At 42.0% G+C, this 25477-nt stretch overlaps 1 protein-coding gene across 1 annotated transcript in view; it reads right to left on the bottom strand.

Moving 5' to 3' along the window:
* Positions 1–6852: 6852 nt before the first annotated feature.
* The window catches only part of LOC308319753 (NT-3 growth factor receptor-like), a gene marked incomplete at its 5' end in the record, with an annotated part of 201336 nt that continues 182711 nt past the window's right edge, over positions 6853–25477 (bottom strand). The window contains 4 exons of the mRNA XM_080769935.1: positions 6853–7184; positions 9141–9299; positions 22978–23221; positions 24487–24659. Coding sequence (XP_080626061.1) covers positions 6999–7184; positions 9141–9299; positions 22978–23221; positions 24487–24659 — 762 coding nt within the window. The 3' untranslated portion in view covers positions 6853–6998. The remainder of the gene's footprint in view (positions 7185–9140; positions 9300–22977; positions 23222–24486; positions 24660–25477) is intronic.

Raw genomic sequence — 25477 nt, 5'->3', positions numbered from 1 at the left:
GATACAGGCACTACAAAGTCCAAGTCGAGAGAAAGAAAGAAAGAAAGAAACTACATAGAAACAAGTCTTACACGCACCCATACTAGAGACATCCTTTGTCACCATGCATTTTAGTCATGGACCAAGACAGCCACCTTGTCATATCTACTCACAACAAACCTCAGCAACCACAACACACATATACCCTACTGTTTATCAGTCTTCAATTGACAATTAACATTTGGAATTGATGGCTCAAATAGCTCAAATAGCAAATTCACTCATAGGATTATTGAGTGATCAAGAGCCACATACACTGTACTGTACTGTACTGTACTCACTACTCACACTCACAACGCACACCTTCAACGGCATATAACATACAAACTGTAGATTCACATCAGCATTCAATTCCAGAGCCACAAACAGTGGGACCAGAACATGTTTCATTCATTCAGTCATTGGGTCCCAAAATGACAGTAATAGTACACCAGCTTGAATCAGACTAGTATACACACATGCATCATACAACACAAGCAGCAGCAAGAAGCAAAAACTAAGTTCCTACCTTGAGCCGTCTTACGTGTTTTCATCAGTTGTGTAAGTGATGCCAGGGTCAAACTATGGAACCCATGGATAGAGATAGTAATTCATGATGAGCTCTCCAGTGGCACCTCCAGTCATCTCCATCCTCCATACATCCGACTAGCTGGCCACTACTTTCCTCCCAGTATCAATGGCACCGACAATGAGCATCATTCTCTTCTCACTCAGCCTTGGATGTTTAGTACTGCACATTGCATTCTGGTATAGTGCAGTGGTCAGGGATAAGGGCAGGCTCTAGGGTCCAGCATTCACAGCATGTCACAGGAGGACTCAGAGCTGAGAAGAAGCTGAGCTTGGGGGTTTGGGGTCATCACCCTGGTTTGTGCACCTGTGGAGCAGGGTAAAATCCGCAACATCGGAGTTGGAACTGGAGACCAATTGGGTCTTCATTGACCCGCTGAGCACTGTTCAGAGGTGGACAGAGGTGGACAGCCCCATTGCCCCCGCCGGCGGGCTCATTAATGTATGTTTTTAATCAAAATCTACAAAGTAACTAGTAACTAAAGTTTTCAACTAGTTGTAGGAAATACTCAAGTACAGTACAAATACCTGAAAATGTATTTAGTTACCTTACACCATTGGTAACAAGACACACTTACATCTCCTGTTGTGCAATCAGACCTGTATAATGCATGGGGGGGGAACCATGCACAATGGCAATGGCACCGTGCGCAAAAGGCTTACTAGACATATGGTAAGTACAATTACTAAAAGATTGGCCATGATAAGGTTTAATTTTCAGAAAATAAATGTTTAAAAGTGATCAGTGTGAAAAGTTCTCTTCCTATTGCCTACAGCTTCAATTATCTCTGTGCACTCTGAGTAGAGGTGAGGACTGATCGAGGAGCACAGTTGAAAGTTGGCACAGAGGTGGAGAGAGGTGGTAGAGGAGTCCAGTGTCAGACAGGAGATAGCCTCGGTACCCAGGCTTTTATTTTCGTTCGCATTGGCAGACAGGAGATGGAAAAACGTGGGGCTTGATACGGTTCACCAATGTGCAACTAATTCCCTAGACCTTTCCCACTGAGCAATAGTCGGCTTTGTGTCTTAGTAGGTCTTACGAAAGAAACCTGTGGACAGGAAGTCTGAGGCATACAAAAACCAACAGATGGAAATTGACCAAAAAAGGGTTCAACTATCGATTGAAGTCAGTTGGAGGTTAGATAACCACAGTGTTGCATACCAAATAGGTTAATATCAGTTCTGACATTGAAGTATTGTACAAGTATTGATAATTTTACTTAAGTAAAACATTTGAGTACTTTTTTCCACCACTGCACCAGCTGGGATAATTTTAATGGTTAGGTTAATGTAATTATCTAAGAATACAAAAAGACAAACAGTAGTTTTGGTCTGTGGGGCAACAGTAGAGAGACATTAGTCTGTTCGGCTTGGTGTTTTTTCCACAAAGACATTTCAATATGACAACGTTTTGTCTCAAACTCAACTTTATAAGACAAGACAAAAGTGGGGAAAACAGGAGATGGTCCGAATGTTTGAAGACATTTCTTCTTAAAGAGTCACAATAATACAAAGATCTCTATCGTGGAATACCAGATTATTTTTTTATATATATATATATATACTGTACTGCAGTTTTATACCACATTTTAATACTCTATAACAGTGTGTACATAATGATAATATGCCCACTCAACGTCTTCAAAAAGTGTTCAGTTAGTCCATCCAAGAAAAGAAGAACTTTGTTTTGTTTTCAAAAACAATATACTCAACTCACGGTGAAATGATTACAATACCCTGCGAAGGCTGACATACTGTATCGGTATCAGAATGTCTTAGTTGTTTGTCTTTGCCATAAGAGAAAACACACAAAAATAAATAAATCCTGTTGGCAATAAAAGTAATGGTATACTGTAGAATAGAATTCAACCCTGACAATTGTTTTTAACATAATACTGCAAAATGCCTCATATACCTGTGAATAATTCATTTTACGGAGTCTAACGGAGATAAGAGTGGATATTGTGAAGATGTCGCCATTGTAGAAATCCCTGTTTTCACTGCATGCTTGCTGAAGTACTGCTCATGCGGTTTGGTTACAATCCTTGGAGGAATTGTTTGTAAAAAGTTGCAATTTCCTTTCAGGCATCATGAGTTAAACCCTCTCAGGTAAGTAATGAGAAACAAGGCTTTTATATCAAAATATTAAATCTGTTTTACATTCATGAACAACTTGCCTGCATGCAGTACTAATACATAGCATACAGCACATGAAGGGGACTTCTACAACGGACAGGATAGATGCATGATAAATCAGGTCACAATGGAACTGTATACAGTGTAGGATAGATGCAAGATGAATACATGAATGATGTATACACTGCACTCTATATCTGAAATCAGATAGGCCTACTGTATGTCTGATATATAGCTGAGGTTTATTCCAACCCACTGTATGTCCATAAAACAAAAGCTCGACTTGATTATTCAATAACTATATAAAGTATAGTGGAACAAATCATTAAATGTGGACAATGAAACGTACTTCCAATGCATCAAATCCTGTAAGCCAAGCAATGATTCAGTTTGTTATGAAACATAAACACTTGTTTTCCTTCCTTTCCTGAAGCAGAGAATGAGAGAAATATGATCCAAGTAAGAAGATGACACAGTAATGTTAATGATTTTGTCCACTTTAGTGCTTGTTTGTGATGTGGCATACATTAACAAATTAACATGGGAGTTACAGTAATTGATTCAGTACATAATCTCACACAAATATATAGATAAGTGCTGACTAATTTGTCTTTGAAGTTAATACTGTAGTTTTGAAGGATCCATTTGAAGAATACAGGTGAAAATATCTGTTTCAAACTACTAAACTGCTTAAGCTTAATAGAGGAACTAAGGCATTTTAGGAAGTCAAATCAAAACCAAATAGTTAATGAACTACATATTTTCTTCATGAGAATCAATTACATTGAAGCCTGGAATAAAACACAGTTTACTTTGATTACAGTATAAGTGAAATGCCTCCTTGAATCCTAGTTCAGAAGATTTGCCACAAGCCAAGTTGAAATATCAACCACTTGAACAGAATTCACAAAACTGTGGTTTGCAACATTATAAAACAGTCCACATCAGGCACCAAACTGGGGCCGATTGACATTTCCAAAGCAACAGCTCTTGACATGTCACATTGGCATGATTCAGTTTGTTATGGAACAAACTGGCATGCAAACAGTAGCAAGAGCGACAGATAAAAACATAAATCATAATGATGGCCATGATTTATGATGTGCTACGTTGTGAAACATGTTGCTTATCCTACAAACCAAATCTCATGAGACTCTCAATCATCTGGCATAGTCTGACCTACGATTGGGTAATTCAGGCCGGTGCAAATTTTCTCTGCAACATTCTAAAATGTTCCATTTTGTCGCAAAGCTTTAGACTAAATTGGCTTAACCTTCTTTTTTATATATCTTTTTGACCTTTTGCCTTTATTGATAGATGAACAGTAATCAGACAGTCGGGATTGGGACTCGAACCCACGACATGCTGTAAAGATGGATTACCAGCACAGGTGCCCAGACGGCTACGCCAGCCACCCGGTGGCTTAACCTTCTGAGTGTTTCAACTCAAATAACTTAACAAAACAGCAAAACAGTAGGAACAGAAATGAACAGACATGTATGATACATATTAGCCTGATTACTTTTCTTACTGTGATGACGTTGCTCAAATGTGACAAAGTTTCATCTCCCAGTGAGGAATTCCCATTCATCCAGTATGCTGGGTGTGCCATGTTTCTATCCAACACCACCCTATTACAGTAGCCACAAGTTATGCCATTGGCCACTTTCAAAATGTGTAAGAGAAAGTTTCTAGACATTAATTTTAATTTCTGGTATACAAAAAGACACAGAAGTCTAAAGTAATTTAGTTTGAAGGTGGTAATGTTAATGTTTATCAGCAGTACAATGCAAGTGATGCGTTGGTAAGGTTGACACAGCAGTGGGACTGGTACAGCTGCCGCTAAAGGACTAAGAGGTTGGGCCTATAATGAAAAGTGACAACCCACCACAAAAACGTGTGTTGCATTTATTCTTTGTGTGCCCCCTATCCAGTCTACATGGTTCTCCAAATAAAGGAGAAGAGTGATGCATATCAAATATGCTTCCCTCTTTGTTTGTCAGATGAATATAACTGACACTCCAAGTCCAAAATCAGGAACCCCACAATCTTAAGGGGCTCTTGATCTCAAAGAATACACAGTTATCAAACGAGTGTGTAAATTTATCCCTCAAACTAGAGGCCTAAGTCACAGTCTGTCCGTGTAAGAGGTCCCCGTGCACACACAACCCACAAACACTGAATGGGGCTTGTTTCATTTTACTCAGCATTCATGAAATGACACTAAATTACCCACCTCCATACAGGCCTGTGTATGCACTCTGTGACTTAAACATTATCATGTGCACTTCAACGTACTATAATGTTCTATTTAGAGTGTGTACAAAAAGCTGCGCCACACCAAAAAACGTGAACAATGACAAAACAGTTGTATTAAGCGCGCGCGCGCGCGCACGTGTGTGTGTGTGTGTGTGTGTGTGTGTGTGTGTAACAGTGCTGGGCAATATTACTGAAGAGAGTAATATGTTACTTATTACATATTATTACAAAAGTAATAATATTATATTAGTTACTACTTGGAATCAAGAGTAATATATTATATTTCATATTATATTAGTTTTGCCCCCCCACCCGCACAACACAATCTGTTTAGTCAGCTTGTTTTAGAAATGAATCCAATTGTTTTGAATAATAATAATAAGAGTCACCAACCAATCAGTCAAAAAGGCTATCAAATAAAGCTCTCTCTTGACCTTTTAAATGAAACGGTAGCCAACAAATCCTGAGTAATATGTAATTTGTCTTACTTTTTACAAAGTATGGTATAATATGGTATATAGTATTGGCAGAGTAATACCTTACTTTACTCATTACTGGGTAAAGTCATAATATTACAGTAATATATTACTAGTAACTTGTTACTGCCCAACACTGGTGCACAAGAGTGTGATGATGAAATATGTCATGTATTAACCCATTTATATTCTAGCCATAATAAGAAAGTAAATGAACAGTAAAGGTAATGTTTTTCATCACCTCAGAATGAGACCTCGATCATTTAAAACCGTGGCTTGAGAGTTCCTCCCCATTCTCCAGCCCTGGAGACAGGAGAGCACAGCTGGTAGGTTATCCTCCCATCTAATCAGGGGCTAATTTGGATTCGCAACACCAGGAGAAAAAAAATATTACCTTACCTCCTTGGTAGAATTGGTAATTAGCCGTAGTCTTAGTTCTCAGCACCGGAGTTAGTGCTATACTGCTCCATTCTGAACCAGGCTTGTTAACTGTTCACCATCACATTGCACCGAATGAGGAAACCTAAGTAGAGTACCAACACTGAGATAGACAACATCCCAAAGAGAATCGCCTCAGAACAAGATGAAAACAAATATGGAATATAATCTGTCCAAATCCCTAGTCCATGTAACTCACTCCATGAACTCAAAACAACCTCAGGAAAAAAAATATAAGTTAACATAATTATTTTTTTGGACACAGTGAAATTTACAATATGTACACTTTTTTGTTTGTTTTAAATTAAAATATATTTGTCTGATTGGGTAGTTAGTTCCTCAGCGGAATAGATTCTTGTTCAGCCATCTTGTTGTTTTTAATTCCAGAGAAAATGGGCATGGCCTGGTTTCTCCAGTGCCAGCCAAACGGGAGTACGGTAAGGCTCCATTTGTCCCTGCCAATAGTTTGTTGATGTCATCTTCAAAAGCCTTCCGAACTCCAACATGGCAAACTCTCTAAACTCCTTCACAACAAAGAAAGAAATAAATAGAAAATATATGTAATATTTCTGAATATAATATAGTCAAAAAAACAAAAGGGTAGATTATTCCTCCATTGTTGTTTTGTTTTTTGCCATATACTGTGTCTGTGAGCAAAATGCCATATAATTTACTTTCTCTGTCCTTTGACTACAGTAATCCACACGAAACCTCTTTCTCCATGTCCAATAAGTGTGGTGTTTTCGTTTTGTTTTTAAGGAGAAAAAGAAAACATCTTCATCAGACCTATACACATTATACGCAAGTAAACAAAATTGTAAAAGTGCGTGTGTTTTTTTTCTTCTTTTTATTAATTGTTTTTAAATTATCCAGTATATTTCCAAAAAAGTGTTTTGCAGGCACTTAAAGTCCCTTTAAAGTCCCCAAATACTTGGTAGGTGATGGGTTGATTTCGACAGTGGTGCAAGGTTGGTGGTTGTTTGTTTGGTTACTTCCTCGTTTTTGTCTGTCCGTCGACTTTGTTTGTCCCCCTCTGTCTGTTCGTCCGTCCACCTGGGGACCCAGACTGGAGATGGCCCAGTGCTAGCCCAGTATGTCCAGGTAGACTGGGCTCGCCTTCCCCATAGCGAACAGGATCTTCTGGATGTCCTTAATGTTGAGTCGTTGCTGCGGTTCTCTCTGCCAGCAGCCCAGCATCATGTCGTAAACTTCCTTGGGACAAATCCTCGGCCGCTCCAGAACCCTGCCCTGGGTTATACACTCTATCACCTGCAGGAGGAGGAAGAAGAGGAAGAGGAAGAGGAAGAGGAAGAGGAAGAGGAAGAGGAAGAGGAAGAGGAAGAGGAAGAGGAAGAGGAAGAGGAAGAGGAAGAAGAAGAAGAAGAAGAAGAAGAAGAAGAAGAAGAAGAAGAGATACATACAAGTATTGTTTCAATATATCCATATAGAGAGGAGGAAGGGAGAGATAAAGAGACCAAAGGAAAACAGTCACCTGCTGGCAGAAGGGTGGTCTAAAGAAAAGGTACTACATGGAACCATACTGTATGTCATTCTTTCAAAACAAAAGCAACAACGCACATGTTGGTTTATTATAAAATGTAATTGTTTCATATTTAAGTAGGATAAATTAAAATAAGTAGGCCTTTGTCAAAGTAACTTGCTATTGTAATCAGCCGAGCAACGTGGGCGTCTATCCCTTACAATGTGCTATACCACTGTGAGATGGAATGTCGTAGTGTAGTAGGCTACTATGCTGCGCAATAATATATTTTCTGAAAATGAAGACTTGGCTTGTGACAGGGTGAATTAAGGGTGCGCTTATTTTCCTTCATGAGACACATGATTCCCTCCTCCATGGCTTGCCAACTCGGACAGCGCACTCGTTAACACCTGTTAGGCACGCTTGCTTTGGTGAGGTAACAAAAACAAGCGCTCCATTTCACTTTTCCTCCTGGGACAAAACATATAAGCCAAATTCCAATACCCCAAATCTCGGCCACTCGCTCACTCCCACTCGGTCACTCGGAAATGGTTTAAATGGTTAACGTTCCAATTGTTAAAGTGCTCCATCGAGGAGGCGAGTGGAGTCGAGTGGAGGAGCCGAGTGGGCTCTCCGTGACCGCATAGAGCGAGTGTACATCAGGTGCAGGCTCGGCAGCACAGCACAATCATGTTTATCTCCTCGGAGTGTAAATTTCCACCCAAAAGACCAAGCCAATGTCAGCATAAAATACAGCGATGACAGTAAAATCTCAACCATCTGATAGTAAAATCACAACCATATGATAGCACACAATAAGTGATGATTCTATAATGCGGCTGAACTCTTTCAAGTGCTTTTTTTTGTGTGTCAAGACCAAGAAAATATCGACATTTCAATTGGATGAATTAGGAGCATAAGCCATGCCACCTGCCTGCCTGCCTGCCTGCCTCTTCTATAAGGTCAGTATAATTTTCTTAATAGGCTTGCTTTACAAGAGTAATCCTAATTTAATTTCATTGATTCAATCCAGCTACCCTCTTCCAATATAGGAGGAAAAACACAACCCAATCACAAGGTATTATTATGTAATGCTGCATCATGTCTGCTGGAAAAGGAAAAAGGAGCATCAATTTATCACTTCAGCGGGCAGAGTCTCAGAGAAAAAGTGGAAGAGAACACACCAGATTAAGAGCTGCAAGGCATTCGTTCATTCTTAACCAATTTGTGACAAAGTGGGTGAATGCGTATGCTTTTACTATAAGACAAAGACTGATTAGCCTGTGTTGCTTCTTCTTGTTCCTTATAACTTCCTCAGCCCAAGGTGTGGTAGGATAGGATAGGATAACAAAAAGAGTAGAATCGAAGGAAATATGAGGGGGCTAATATAGACCCATTCCATTGATTGAATTAGATTTATTATTATTATTATATTTCTTAATTTATTCATGTCAAATAAATTTTACTTACTGTATAACTTATTTACTTTGTAAAATATAGGCCTAGTAAAAATAATTATACAAAGATACAAAGATAACCAAAATGGACCTCTAAGGGTTACATTTGTACACTCTCAGATTAAAACTAACATTTTAAATTCCTTGTGATTCCTAATTCCTTCCTTACTTTTTTGGTCTGGGGAACACCAGCGGTACAAATGGGTTGTAGACTTGGGTCCCAGTGGTGGCATATCAAATATTATATGGGAATGTTGTCATTAAAAAGGATGGGAATCATCACTGTACCTCATTGTTGGCGAGCTGGAACCATGGCTGTTTGCCATAGGTGAAGATCTCCCACATGATGACCCCCAAGCTCCACACGTCGCTCTCCGTGGTGAACTTCCTGTACATGATGCTCTCTGGAGGCATCCAGCGGATGGGGAGCATGGTGTGACCTCCCACCTGAGAGCAAAAAGAATAAAAAGAGAACTGTTGATTTAGAAGGCATTTGTAGAATCGGCCTCAGGTTAAAGTGCAAGGACAACTTTGGTAGAGTTTCAGTTGCAACTAAGTTCGGTGCAACTAAAACCACCTCGTCACTGGTGGTCAAATCTGGGATTGCAATACCCAGATTTAATTAATAAAACGCCACTACTATACACACACTTCTACTGCTTGAAATACCTAGGTGCGCAAGTCTTCTGCACTTCCGTCATGTAGATCATCACCCTATGGGTACAACGGGTAATCTGACCATTGTGTACGGCAGGGCCGTCACAATGAGCATCGAAACTCAGTGCAGTGTTTTTTGGCGGCCAGTGGGTCACCTCAACTCCACGTGCACGTCCACTCATCCAATCACACACACACACACACACACACACACACACACACACACACACACTCTCTGCCCATGCCTTCGGCCTGGTGCAGACAATAATTATCAGTAGCATACACTGTAATGTATGCAAATCAGAGCTGGGGCTTATCCAACTGTTGTCACTACACATGGTATATGCGTATCAGATAGATGTGTATAATATAACATGAGCGAGCAGTAGCTAATTGGTTCTTTGTATAATGTTGGTAATCAAGGAAGTGAAGCTTACTCCACAGCATCGCTCAATGTGGATAAGGCTGTCAGATAATTGTCTTTAATGTGAAATGAGCAGAAGTTCTGTGCTGCTGAAGTCTCTCAGGCTGTAAACGGTCTGAGGGCCACATATTAATCGATTTAACAATCATCCATTTATCATCCTCGGGCTCTCAGCTTTCATTAGCTTCAGATTGTCTTAAAATCTGTTTCCCCACTCCTGTCAATTCCGGACCCCGCTTTTAATCACTGTGGCCTGACGGGCCGACACAAGACTGATGTGGTAGCGACATGCAGGATATTACCAGACTATGAGCCCTCTCTATTCATTACAAGCCTCATTGTGCAGTGTATGCCAAGAGGGGTCAAATGATTCCACATTCACACACATTCCTTGTCGACTTCAAGGCTAGATCCCTGTAAATACACTGGTAAAGCAATTCAACATGTTTTTGAAACATTTCGAGGGTGATACATTATTTGGTTGTAATGTTATTTTTGGTAAACAAATTAGGCTTTACTAATTAAGAGAGAAAGAGATATTAGAGTGAGAGGTAATGCAGGGCGTATCATAATGGGTCATGGATTTGAACCCTTGCGTAGCCATATAGACAGTCTATTTATCTGATAAGCGCACTAACTGGCAAGTACTGGGAGGTTCCATTGAATTAATACACCTTCAACCATACATGACACAACTAATAAGTGAAAGCATCTGGTGTAGATTGAATACATTCAGTTCTCTATGTAGTCCGGCAGTCGGGGTTGTGGAGTGGGACATTTGGTATAGTATTTTTATTGGCCTAAAATATTGTCTATATACAGTACATACATTCATGAATCCACTTGCTGACCGGCTGGTCGGGATTGAGCATTTTTTTTATAGGGGGTTTATATGTGACCATTAACATAAGGCAAAAATGTCAAAAATGTCAAACTGTCTACTACAATATGCTTTAAGTAGCAACTAGGGGGGTTTTCATGATTCCACAAAAAAAACACTCCTTGGGTTAAAAACAGCCATAGCCACATGCCCAAATGTGCCCAAAATGGGCTGACCTCATCACATTTGTCATGACGGCTATGGCCACATAACAGAAATCTAGGTTATAACAGTCAACTAGCCTGTATAATAAACACTAGTGCATGCCCGTACTACACTGGCACAGGAGATGCAGGCGATGTGGTCGCATCAGGGTCTGGGAGACTGGAAGTGGGGGGTGTCAAGAGCCACAGACACTTTCAAACGAGACAGCGAGATACACAAGCAGGATGGAGTAAAAGTGGCAAGTTGTCCTACCACAAAAAATAAATTGTAGCTTGCACTGGAGGATCAGGGGCCTGTCCCAAATAGCCTACATCAGGGCCCACAGTTAATACGCTTCGCCACTGCCGTACCAGTATGCCCTATATATTATTTTAATAAATATTGAATGTCTTGATAGGCCCCTGATCATCACAGGCCCGGGACAAAAGCCCTTGTAAGCCTGTGCATTAAATCGGCCTTGAGGTTAGGGCTTAGGTTGTAGGGATATAATTGGGGTTGTGTACTGAATTGAAATCAGTGGAAGAATCCTCATAAGAATAGCAAGAATAACAGTAGGTGGTGTGTGTGTGTGTGTGTGTGTGTGTGTGTGTGTGTGTGTGTGTGTGTGTGTGTGTGTGTGTGTGTGTGTGTGTGCGTGCGTGCGTGCGTGCGTGCGTGCGTGTCCTGGGCATGACGTTAAGCTGCTCTGTTGTAACTACCATCAATGTAGCAGCTGCAGTGGATGCATTTGCGACTTCTGTGGACTGTAGCTTGCATACAGGAGACACTACTCACCGGTGGAATCTACCAACAGCCAACGCTACCTGACGGCTCCTCCTGTGAACAGCTACCGAGAAGAGACTAGGCAATAGCAAAGGGTGGACTTCCAGGACCATGAGAACATCTACAGAGAGCGCTTCAACACCAAGCAACAGTGCAAGACTAAGAACTTTGTTTCCTCTGATGATCCAGCCTAGGAGGCTAGGCCATACCCACTAGCTGGTTGTTGGAGGGTTTCGACAACTTGGGATGCGCAAAGACGAGGCAGAAAGGCTGGCAAAGTATATATAACATATATACAAGTACTTGTAATTTAGTACCGCCGCTACTTGTCCCCATGGAGTGCTGAGTGACATGCGTGTTGTATCATGAGGACATATCCTTGAGGTTGTGAATGTAACTTTTACTGCAACTAAAAATGTGTGTGTGTGTGTGTGTGTGTGTGTGTGTGTGTGTGTGTGTGTGTGTGTGTGTGTGTGTATGTGTGTGTGCACGCGCATGTCTAAACCTTGATCAGAGTGATGGGTGGGGTCACAGTGCCACCAGTGTGTCTGGGAGCAGTGATGTCATGAACCTGCCTGCGAGCCTTTACCCCATTTAACATAATTCAATATTTATACCAGCTAGGCCTACGGCCCGGGTCAGAGACCATTACACACAATTTCCTACTAGGGCACCGCCGGCACCCAACCACTCTCCCTGCTGTCAAACAAATAATGTGCTGTTGAATACTGTTGAATACTGTACATAGGACTCTGGCCTTCTTAGTGCCTCAGCAAAATGAAGGCCTCATTTAACCACAATTTCCCCACACTAAGCATGAGAGCATATCTGTAATGTGGAAAAGACATCGGTTGAGATCATACTGTATTCAACACAGTAAATTAACTTAACCAAATGGACCTAACTTAACCATCTATCTATCTATCTATCTATATATCTATCTATCTATCTATACCTGGGAGTTTTACAGGAATGCGTACTGACTTAGTGGCAAAAAACTCCTTTCTGGCCTTGATAACCCATACATCAAAACATCTGATTACCATAAACAATGTTAAATTCAAGGTCACGGTCGAGGTCAAGGTTCTTTATTATTTGGGCCCTTATGTCCATGTCGCCGCAGTGCAGCGCCAAATACATCTTTCATGCAACATCAAGAAAGCAGAAGAAGGAGAAAACAAAGAAGAGGTGGGGGGATAGGGGGGGATGCATAAAGGGTTGTAACATGCACATTATCTCATGATTGGTCAACGCCATCATGACGCCATCGTCAGTATGTGTACAGCAACGTGCTCTACGTGCCCAGGAAGTTTGAAGTGTTTACCTTCTTCCTACGGGGAGTTATTGGCGTAAAATTTTACACCTGTATATGTGGGCTACAATTAATTTCTTTGGTGTTGGTGAATAAAAATCCACATGGAAGTCTTCATGCTTATGTTCTTAATTAGTGTATCGTGTTTAGACAGAATGCACGTTCATTCTGGTCTGTAAGCAACGCCAAAGAACAACTTGCAAAAGTGGGCCAATTGTAACACACGCCATACCATTCAATACCATTATATGTAATATTTACATATTTGACATATTGGCCAATATTATATGTTCAGTCAGCTGTCTTTCATTACAGAGTGTAAACGTTTGTTTAATCAATGTATTTTCCCATTGAACTGACTCAAACGTCCAAACTGGTACACCCGGTGCTATTTAATATTTCCCTTATGTTTGATACATTTTCTTATGGTATGAAAACAATGTTAAGGCGTTGCTTCAATGAAATATAATTGCTTTAAGCTGAAAACGATATGTTTAATGGTGTTTTTTAGCGTTTATCACGTATGTCGTTACAATTAATCCGATATGCGCAGCAAATGTAACACTGGAACAGCGTCCGCGTTCGGTTTAATATCTCCCGACCTGTTTTATCAATTTAAAAACTTTAAGTGGTTTATGGTAGCAGACATGTGTAGGTCCGTTGCCTGAAAATATTACATATTATGTAGAAAACGGATCTCTGAGTAAAAAAATATATAGTGCAAAGTGTTACAACCATGGCGGCTCTCCCCTACACAAGACCAATGCACAGCCCGATCAGCAGACATCTTGTCACCGTGTATCCAAATAGACGCTGAGAATCTCCATGCACATTACACGCCAAATTCACTTTGAAACTTACTCTGCACTCTATTTTCCACTCACTTAATGCACATGCATACCCCGAGTCTATACTGTGGAAATGAACCCCTTAAGCCCTACTGTAAATTCACGAGGAATAGCAAAAATAGACAATCAACAATGATCACATAGAAATACAATACAAATCAGCTACTGTAGTTTCGCTAATTTTAAAAATGTTAGAAATGTTTTGAACATTTGCATCTGTAAAGACAGTTCCAAAATAGTGGTTTGCCACTCCTCGTAGGTAACACATTCAACAGTCCAATAGGACCCCCGCAGCCTTCTATAGGTAACACAGTCACATTCAACAGTCCAATAGGACCCCCACAGCCTTCTATAGGTAACACAGTCACATTCAACAGTCCAATAGACCCCCACAGCCTTCTATAGGTAACACAGTCATATTCAACAGTCCAATAGGACCCCCACAGCCTTCTATAGGTAACACAGTCACATTCAACAGTCCAATAGACCCCCACAGCCTTCTATAGGTAACACAGTCACATTCAACAGTCCAATTGACCCCCACAGCCTTCTATAGGTAACACAGTCATATTCAACAGTCCAATAGACCCCCACAGCCTTCTATAGGTAACACAGTCATATTCAACAGTCCAATAGGACCCCCACAGCCTTCTATAGGTAACACAGTCACATTCAACAGTCCAATAGACCCCCACAGCCTTCTATAGGTAACACAGTCATATTCAACAGTCCAATAGGACCCCCACAGCCTTCTATAGGTAACACAGTCACATTCAACAGTCCAATTGACCCCCACAGCCTTCTATAGGTAACACAGTCATATTCAACAGTCCAATAGGACCCCCACAGCCTTCTATAGGTAACACAGTCACATTCAACAGTCCAATTGACCCCCACAGCCCTCTATAGGTAACACAGTCATATTCAACAGTCCAATAGGACCCCCACAGCCTTCTATAGGTAACTTAAGCCCACCACACACCGGCTGCGACCGTCTGCGGCGCGGTGCGTTGCCGCGCGCCGCCGCCGCGGCGCCGCCTGGAAAATAGAACTGTGTTCTATCGCCGCGCCGGGCGGCGCGGCGCGGCGGACGGAGCCGGTGTGCGTTAGGTTCATTGAAAATAATGGAGGCGGCTGTGTGCGCCGCGCGGGGGACGCAGCCGGTGTGTGTCGGGCTACAGTCACATTCAACACCCCAATAGACCCCCACAGCCTTCTATAGGTAACACAGTCACATTCAACAGTCCAATAGGACCCCCACAGCCTTCTATAGGTAACACAGTCATATTCAACAGTCCAATAGACCCCCACAGCCTTCTATAGGTAACACAGTCACATTCAACAGTCCAATAGGACCCCCACAGCCTTCTATAGGTAACACAGTCATATTCAACAGTCCAATAGGACCCCCACAGCCTTCTATAGGTAACACAGTCATATTCAACAGTCCAATAGGACCCCCACAGCATTCTATATGTTACCAGGGCAACTTAAGAGCTTTTTTTATAGGGGCGAGCTATTTTCATTCACTCTCCTCATCTACTGTGTGGTGGTCTGTTTGTTTTTTTTGCTGTCACAGCAAACTGAAGGCCTCATTTCACCATCATTATATATTGTCTGGCCCTGAATTTAGTAATATAACTAGAATATAGGCAATACCACCCCTCTCACATTCTTCTATGGGCAGGGGTTCCCAAACTGTGATGCGTGCACCCCTTGTGGTGCGCGAACTCCCTCAAACGGCAAAATCCGGGTAAACCACTGTTGTAGGGAGACATATAAAGCGTCGCTATCCCGCCCCCTTTCATGATGAAGCCAGGCCCAGGAAATAATTCCCCATTGATTTCAAAAAGTATTTATTTAAAGACCTTTTAAGCGTCGTACAAAGCCAACTCGAGTTGTGACAAATCATGACAATAAACACAATATTTTGGACCAAACAAATAATTACAAAAAAGAGAAAAAAATAAAATATATATTATTTGTTCGGCCCGAAAAATTGTGTTTGTTGTCATGATTTCTCACAACTCGAGTTGGCTTAATTTGTACGAGGCTTAAAAGGTCTTTAAATAAGAAAATTAACGGGGAATAATTTCCTGGGCCCTGGTAGGGGGCGGGACTGCGACACATAGAGCAGCTGCGGGATACAGCAGAGCATGTCTCTCATTCTGTGAATATTTGCCATACTGTATCATTATGTATCATTTTTGGCCAAATACAACAAGACTTGGGGGTTAGCTAGGTCAGGAGGTAACAGGGGGTTCATGGCCTAAAATGTTTGGGGACCGCTGTTCTATGGAATACCATCCCTGGTTCTCTATTGTTGGCCACTCGGGAGTTCTGCTTGAGTGGGTAGAGTGGTAGACTGTAGCATATATTCAGCATTAGTTGGGGTTAAGGAGAACCCATCAGGGAGACTCTAGAAAAGTGTGGCAGGTGGGGGATGACTGATAGCGGTTTATCTGCAGACAGCAGCTCCCGGCAGCGGGTGGGAGGCTAATGGACGTCACTGCTCTTTGAGAGACATGCTGTGGATACCTGCTGCCTGTCCACGCTAGGAGAGAGGAGATAACCATGGAGCGAGATGGGGAGGGAGGGAGGAGGGAGAGGAAGAGAGAAAGGGAGCGAGAGAGGGAGTGTGAGAGGGAGGGAGAGAGAAGATACTGTAGCTCTGGAGAGAAGGGTACGAGGAGCATGAGAGCAGAGGACGCAAAATGGAATATGGAGGGAGAGAATGAAAGTCGGGGATGGGGAGGGGGAGGAGAGTAGTAGATAGGGGAAACAGATAGACGAAGAACATGACATGGAAATAGACAAGGGGAAAGAGAGAAGATTAATGTTACAGAGAGAGTGCAGGGAAACAGAGACAGGGTGAGAGATGACACTGGAAAAGATAGAGGGAGAGAGGCACATAGAGAGAGAGAGAGTGTGTGTGTGTGTGTGTGTGTGTGTGTGTGTGTGTGTGTGTGTGTGTGTGTGTGTGTGTGTGTGTGTGTGTGTGCATGTATGCCTAGATAGTTATCAGGGCTCTTTAAGAGTTCCTGCTGGTTTCCAGAGACGTCCTACTGGGACCGTAGACTAGAGGAGCTCCAACCCCAGGTAGGAGACTCCCAGCTGGGCATGCTATAATCCCCCCGCCGCCACGCTGCTATGCTCTCGCCATCCCGCTAATCCAATCTCTTCCTCACCATGCCGAGGGACAAGCAGGGCACTAATCCAGTTTACACGGCAAGCGACGGCACAGCAAAGCACTCCCCTTCCCTGCCGAGCTAAGCTGTGCTGAGCCATGCCAATTCTAGCCCAGTGGCGCTGAGAAAGATAGACAGGGGTAATTACAGGGACAATTATTTTATTTTTATTATGTGTTTAGGGATTTGTTTTCTCCCCTAACTGTGGCGGAATTACATTGATATAGGAGCATATAGACTGTCCATTCTCCGTGTTTCTCTGTAAATTGGCATAGACATTAACAACCCATGTTGTCCTGTCACTGCTGATCCTTACTGGTTTGGTATTGACAATGACGTATCTCTTCCGATACACCTGATTTCACCTACCTCTTCTTTGTCCCTTCTACTACTTCTTCCCTGCATCGTCAGATAGCCAGCTCAGTGCTCAATGGCCTCGTCTCTGGTCCTATACGTCAAAGAGGCCAGCTTCTGAAGGTGGTCTGTATAGGGCAGGGACTCCCTCTTTTCCAGGTGTTTCACCTTGATTGCATCTAAACCCTAATATTTAACTTCATTAAAACTATATGCATAAGGCCCGGATGGTTGGCGTCACCGCCTGGGCACCTAGGACTTGTAATGCCGCCTGAAAGCGTGTCACGGGTTCGACTCCCCATCCCGACAACCTTTGCTGCTTGTCACTTCCCATCTCTCTCCCCATTTCTTGTCAATCTACTATCTCTATCAAAGGCATACAATACCCCCCCAAAAAAAAGAAAATTAATGATGCCATGAATTCCAGAGAAGAATACACCTGGAATTCACAGGGTCCAAAATAAATCCAGCCCGTCCACTCCAACGCTATTTATAAAAGTCACACTCATGTGAAGTGAGCGGAGCCTTTTTATCATGATGATATGTTATGATAAAGTCATCATACATCGCTCTTTACTATGGCACCCACTATGCCATAGTGTACTGTGGAATCCACTACTTTATTATAAATCTTTCAATGGGCTCGCACCTTCCAACCTACATGATTGCCTGCCTAGATGTCCCAAACCGTTCCCTCAGGTCCACCACTGCTGGCCTGCTTGATGTGACTAAATAAATGGCAACTAAAAAACACGGTGAAGCAGCTTTCTGCTTCTACAGCAGACGGCATGGAACAAATATCCACTATACCTTCATTATTAGTTGTTTTATGCCTTGCTTTCTTTTTTTTCTCCATTGCTCTGTAAAGCACTTTGAGCTGCATTTCATGTCATGAAAAGTGCTAAATAAAGTTAAGTTAATAATTTATTATTATTACATCATAGTGTACTGTGACACCCAGCCACTACGTCATAGTGTACTGTGGCACAGGGTCCATTGCCGATGTGGTTGGTCTTCACTACGTCCCAGATGTAGCAGTGGACTATTGTGGGTCAGGCCATCTTCTACTCCTGCTTCCAAGATGCCATGTGCTGTCCATTAATAGGTCCACAGGGATAGAACGGTGCTGTCTTATTGTAGGGATGGGGGAGAATTGAGTCTGCTTGGAGGCGCCAATGTCGTTGTCATGCCGGATGTGTCATGTTTCTGAGCTTTCCTTGCCAGTGTGAGAGTAGCAGCCTCCCGTCGAAGGCCAGCCAAGGGTGATTCCCACTAGGACTGGCAGGTGGAACAAAGGAATGGCCTTCATGCAGCCAGCTATGATCATCATGCCACATCCGGCACACGTCAACTGGTAGTGGCTAAGAAGAACGTTATTCCTGTGCCACCTGGACGCTAGACGGTTGGACTGGACTCATTGCAAAATTCCTCAAAGTGACAGCTTGCATGATTGATGGTTTAACACAATGTGATTTACAGACATAGAGAAAGACAGCAGGGGAGTGAGAGTGGCTTACATGCAACAACAAACACCCATGATGGTCTCCACTGTCAGTTGCTGGGAGCTGTCCAGTATGTTCCCCATAGTTGAAATGGATGCTTTTCAGAATACACAAAAGATAGCAGTAGTGTAATCAACTTCCCTGTTAAGATGAAGCTAGTGTTTATCTGTGGCACAGTTATTATACTCACCTCCACATGTGTGTCCATGTGCATATACGTTTGTGTGTGACTGCGCCGCCAAGTCAAGAGTTCCCTTGGTGTGTGTGTGTGTGTGTGTGTGTGTGTGTGTGTGTGTGTATGTATGTACTATATGCACGGTTTAGTGTTTTTGTGCATGCTTTCTTGCGCGTGCAAGTGGCGTGTTGGTTCAGCAGATGTAAAATAAACAAGATCCTATCACAGTTTTGCTGTGTTCAGGATATGGAATGGAAGGCAGGTTCATGTACTGTACTTCCACAAACATAATTGAAGTACTGTGATAGTATCTGATACTGTACTGTAGGTGTATGTTCTGGTCTCTCTCTCCCTTTCTCCCACACCTCACCTCTTTCACATCTGTGCTTGTAGCCATGTTATCTCATCCTCTGTTCCACCAGTTTGAGTTTGAAATGGTGTCTCGGAAGTTCATAGGTTTGTGATGATTTGATTGGTTAAGCACGGAATGTGATGTATGATGATGTATGATGTTAAGAGCACCCCTCACTTCACACGGGTGTGATTTTTTAAATATAGGCATTCAAAGGTTAGAGAGTTTGTAATTGAGTCTTATAATGCAGAATACGAATTGGAAGTGACTGAAACAGAGCGACAAATCTATCACATTTCTCAAATCTCCCCATCTACAGCAACAAGCTGGTTAGATTGCATCTGTAAAGATGTTTGAGGTTGTTATCCTCAAAAATACCCAAATATTTGTCTATTGTGGGTCTGGTAAATTCCACAAAGAATCTGGAAAATATGTGTCCCTCCTGGCTTGGACGAGTTGTGAGAAGATCTTAAAATTCTTTAGAAAATACTAGCCATCTTCCGCCGGAGATTAATTGGTAGATAGAGATTTGATAGCTTACAGTATATCAACTTATAGATAGAGATAATTCCAGACTCGCTCAACTGATAAGCATGGGAAGTTAATTGAGGTGAGGGATGAGAGTCTATTTTTGGTACCATAGATTAGACTTTGAGATTTGTGTCAAATAAAAAGTGTGTTGCAAATAGCTACACTAATTGAAAGGGGGGCCAACCGTTCGCCTTTGTTTGCCTTATCCTACCAAACCACACTGTTTGCACACATCTCTCCATGCACAACACCTACTGCATGCCTGCCCAGACTTAAGGCACTATGTTGCATTCATGCAACTGTCATAATTACCGTACAGTTTGCATTATGAAATACAATGATTTCACTGTGAGGCCACTCCCCTTTCGTGCGCGCATACACACACGCACGCACACACACACACACACACACACACACACACACACACACACACACACACACACACACACACACACACACACACACACACACACACACACACACACACACACACACACACACACACACACACACACACACACACACACACACACACACACACACACACACACACACACACACACACACACACACACACACACACACACACACACACACACACACACACACACAGGGCAGTACAGTACAGTACGAAATGGAGACAGCACCCTCTATGAAATAGTTCCGTAAATATTAATACAATATCTACATTGACGGACGGACGGACGGACGGACGGACGGACGGACGGACGGATGGATGCAAGTCCTGTAGTCCTTAATTATTCAATTAAATTGACCCAACTTGTAATTCAGTGTTTTTAACTTGGTGTAATAATTAGTCAATAAAGTGGAATTTTTGCACAACCACAATTGTACTATATTATATTTGCACAATCCTCTCTTAACAGCATGCATAATGAATCTACTGCAAAATGCATCTGAAAGAAGGTGAAAAGGTTCTATTTCTGGGTGTTTTCACAACCTGGGGACAACCTCTTGGTGAGCCGACATGCCGTTTCACACATTTCAACATGGGGTAAAGCTGAGTGCCTGTCACACCCGGGTTCCAAATAACATTGTGATAAAGGACAATGTGAAAAGAAGCGGGCCTGAACTCAGAGGTGACTCATCACAGGGTCAGGGTTAAGTCACCCAGCTGTGCTGGATGACTACTAGTGAAAACACCATATGGCTCACTGTCTCTCTCTTAGGTCAGTTAGTCTACCCTTATCGGGGGGCGCATACGTTGGTCTGACATACTAACGGTCCGACATGCGTGGCCGGTTAAGACTCACCCGTGGCTCAGACATGCGTGGCCGGTTAAGACTCACCCGTGGCTCAGACATGCGTGGCCGGTTAAGACTCACCCGTGGCTTCTGCGTGCAGTTAAGGTTTGGGGTAGGGTGTCGGACTATTGCGTGACTGTTAGTACAGTACGTCGGACCAAAGATATGCACCCAAAACAAATAATGGGGGGCTGGTCCTCACGTTGATGCGGAAGAGATAGAACAACAAGATTCCATGGACTAACTCACGTGATCTAGAACACGTGATCTAGAACAAAACAAAAAAAACATTTTGGCGCGATTGAAGAAGAGATCTAGAGGGTAAACCACTGATTCGGTAGGGAACGCTCGGCATGGAATTATTTATATTTTTTCCAGTGACGAATGGATACGTGTCTTCATCTCAAGGTAAAAAAACACGGCTTGTGCAGTGAATCAGTGAATTCGCCTCATTCACTGATTTCAATTCAAGGCACAGACCACCATTGACGTATGAGGTTCATCATTCTTTTTTTCAGTGTTTACGATAGAGGGCACTCTTCCGCAAAGTGGCCTGTCTCCCTCTCACCCTTCCTAAATGCTTGTCTTCCCACTGTCGTGTCGACGATTAATGATCCAAAAATCTGTATGCGAATATCAAATTATACATGGCTGATGCACCATTCATACAAGTTGATGATTTTATAGAAACATCCAGCTAATTACTCATGAAAAAAGGTATATAAAACAAAACCGAGCTCTTGACTTACCCACTTGACACCACCGGTGTGGCTTCAGCCGTCGTAAACATTGGGTGCATGATGGGTATTTTCTTATTGATGTTTTAATTGTTTCATATTTTATGTTCACATATTATTACTATGTTAAAAAAGACCTTGTAAATCTTCTTGTATCTGGTGGACAGGACTGCCCTGTCACCCAGTGATGTCATATCAATATTTGCATGTGTATTAATTCTATTATCAGCTGTCACCCACTCCAGATTGATTAAAAATGGAGAACAACATGCCCTAAAATAAAATACACTCTCACCCCATGAGATAAAGCGTCAACAACAGAATCCTAATCACCGCATGTGATTAAAGTAAAAAACAGGATTCAGACTAGCAGACGCTCATGACCGCCTGATGACACCTTACTCTGATGAGGCTTCTCGACCTATTGAAATGTGACAACTGAATTCTGAATCTATGAAATGTTTTCCAGTATATATGTTTGTGCAAAATGATGTGACAGGGTGCAGAACACTTACAGTACGGAGAATTCTCTCTCCTACTTTCCTTGACATTTCTTGTACAACGCTTGAACCTGAAGAACTTGATCACTAAAAATCCGATTGTTTTACAAGGTTGTCTGTGTGAAAATTCTTTTAAGGTCTTTTCCTCTCTAGGCTCACTAGAGAGAATACTTTTGGGTGATTGATTGAGGTTTCTCCCAGTTCAAAGGAAGGATAGATAAGGTGGAGTTGATTTATTCCTATCAGTGCATCTCAAACTTTCAATGTTTCAGGGCCTTGTAGGGATTAATTTATATTTAATTCGAGTTAGTGTCGCTCGACAAAAGTAACATATTTTCAACTACAAATAGTTCCAACAAAAGAGTACTGGCTTTGTCAGTGCCTTCTATCTGAAGTAAGCTGCACTCTGTCGTCCTGGGTGTTTAGTTTACTGTAGTAACAGTGGGCATCGATACCACACAACGTGGTCTTACCCTGTAGTAATCGGTACTGTAGATGTCCCGGGACATGCCAAAGTCTCCGATCTTGACGAGGAGCCCGTTCCCGACGAGACAGTTCCTGGTTGCCAGGTCTCTGTGGACAAAGTGCTGCGAGGAGAGGTAAACCATCCCGGAGGCGATCTGCGTGGCCATGTGCAGCATCTGAGACAAACCCAGCTCCCCGTTGGACTGCAGAGGCTGCCCGTCCACCAGGATCATAGCGTCAGGACCGTGGGCTCTGCAGGGGAAGAGAAGAGAGTACAGAGCTCCTGTTAGGAAGTGACCTCTGTGTGCTCTGACCGGAAGAGATGGATGTATTTGATATTGAATCTTTTTCAGTGTGGATGGATGGATTGGTGGGTGGGTGCCACTGGGTGGAGGATTAATTGATTGATAGATGTAGGCCTATCTATCTATCTATCTATCTATCTACAGACCTCTCTCTCTCTCTCTCATTCATTAGACCAGATAGTACGTAATTCCAACCACATCTCATCTGCATGCTGTTTAATTAGGTAGATGTGACCTGCAGAATGAGAATGGAGGATTCGAGTTGCACCTGGAATGAAAGAGTTTCATCACTTCATAGGCTGCCTGTCATTCAGAATCACAGAGGATCACTAACAGAGAGAGAGAGCTCTCCATCACACAACATGGAGTCTTCTTGGCGGACACATGTGCAGCAACACAGACAGAGAAACAGGCAAACGCACACATAGACAGACATTCTCACACCCACATGTACAAGTGCACGCATGCGCACACACACACACACACACACACACACACACACACACACACACACACACACACACACACACACAAATCCAATGCTTTCAAAGCACTTAGAATGTACGTCAGCAATCACTTAAATTGTATTGTATACATACTGTGTAGAGTAATTTGGCCATGTTGTGTATGTTACTACAGTATACATTGCCTGCTCCAAATTCACATTTTAGGTTTCAGGGTTTCATATAAACCAATATTATAACCAATTAATTTAATTAAACTATACATTAAGCTACATTGTCCACTGCTGTACCAGAAATACTTTTGGCACAACAGGAGATTGATATCCCTTTCGTTCAAGACATAAATCTTAGTTTAACTATATTGTAAGATTCTCCAGATGTGTCTAACAGTGAGTATTTATTGAGAAACAAATTATTCATTTGAATGGGTCATCAGCAAATTATTATTTTTATTTTCCTACATAATTACTTCAAAAGATTTTCAAAAATCTACATTTGTATTTAGATTTCATGAATTGCAGAATTAATTGCATGAAGTAAAAACTAAATCTGATACATTTAAATTTAGGTCCCAGGGAGACATAAACTTTCCCTCAAAGGTTTGGGAACCACTGTGTATTGAATTGGTTGTTATAACTATTGGCTCAAGTCTGCATGCATAGTTAGTTTTATAAATATAGTATTACGAATACATATTTGAGTATAGTTGATTAAAATATGCAATATACATGAGTTTGATGTATGTCACCTGAGGAACTTGTTGAGGTCTCCATGTTTCATGTACTCAAACACCATGATGAGAGGATCCCCATCCACACACACCCCGTAGAACTTAACGATGTGGTCGTGTTGGAGGTTGGTCAGCAGCTCCGCTTCTCTCTGGAAGTCCTTCCTGGCGGACAGATTGGGCTCCTTCAGGGTCTGTAGGGATTTACGTACGATAAATTCATTCATAAACTGTAATTTGTCACTTCGTGTTTGTTGAATGTGTAGTGAAATTTGATTCGTTATGGGTAAAACATGGTGCGCTGGGGAAATACAAACTGAATGCATTAATAAATTACTTTCAAAGGACATTTGCTACAAAGTGGTTTTACGGAACATCAAAGTCCAGGGAGAAATAAGCCGCCATCTACAAGGTCGGGGGAGGTTGAATGGTGCATAATCTATGGTATAATACAGTGTTGGATGTATATTAATATCACAATCATGTATAATAATACATATTTTCAACAACACTTACATATGTATAATATAGTGTTTTTTCTGTTTGTTTTTGTTTTTTGCAGCAACTGCAAGACTGTCACCAGTGGGAATATCTGCATTAAACTGCTGCAGCCATAATCAAATGTAATGTATAATCTCAGACGTCCATGAGAAGGGCTTTATTAAATCATATTTTTATCACAGTCTCGTGACTCGTCATCTCTTACATGTTAAGATAAGTAAATGCCCTGCAGTACCACTGTACCAACTGAATATGTTTTAATACATTTAAACAAATGTTTTATTTGTTCAAACTTTGGAGTGGAGTCAGGAGAACAGACGTAAAACTTGTTGTCGGAAACAATAATAAATCGCCCCCGCAACCACTATGACTGTGGTGCCCTTAAAAGGACACCTTTTTGGCAAAACAAATATGTTAATGACATTTAGAAGATTGGGACAAAGGGTGAAGTGTCCCTTTTAGAAAACCTTTTGGTCCACCGAAGCGCTTCAGGGGCCAACGGGCAGCTCCA

Source organism: Protomyctophum bolini, assembly GCF_963924005.1.
Source record: "Protomyctophum bolini genome assembly, chromosome: 1".
In the NCBI taxonomy this organism is placed as follows: Eukaryota; Metazoa; Chordata; class Actinopteri; order Myctophiformes; family Myctophidae; genus Protomyctophum; species Protomyctophum bolini.
This window is presented reverse-complemented; position numbering and strand designations above follow the sequence as displayed.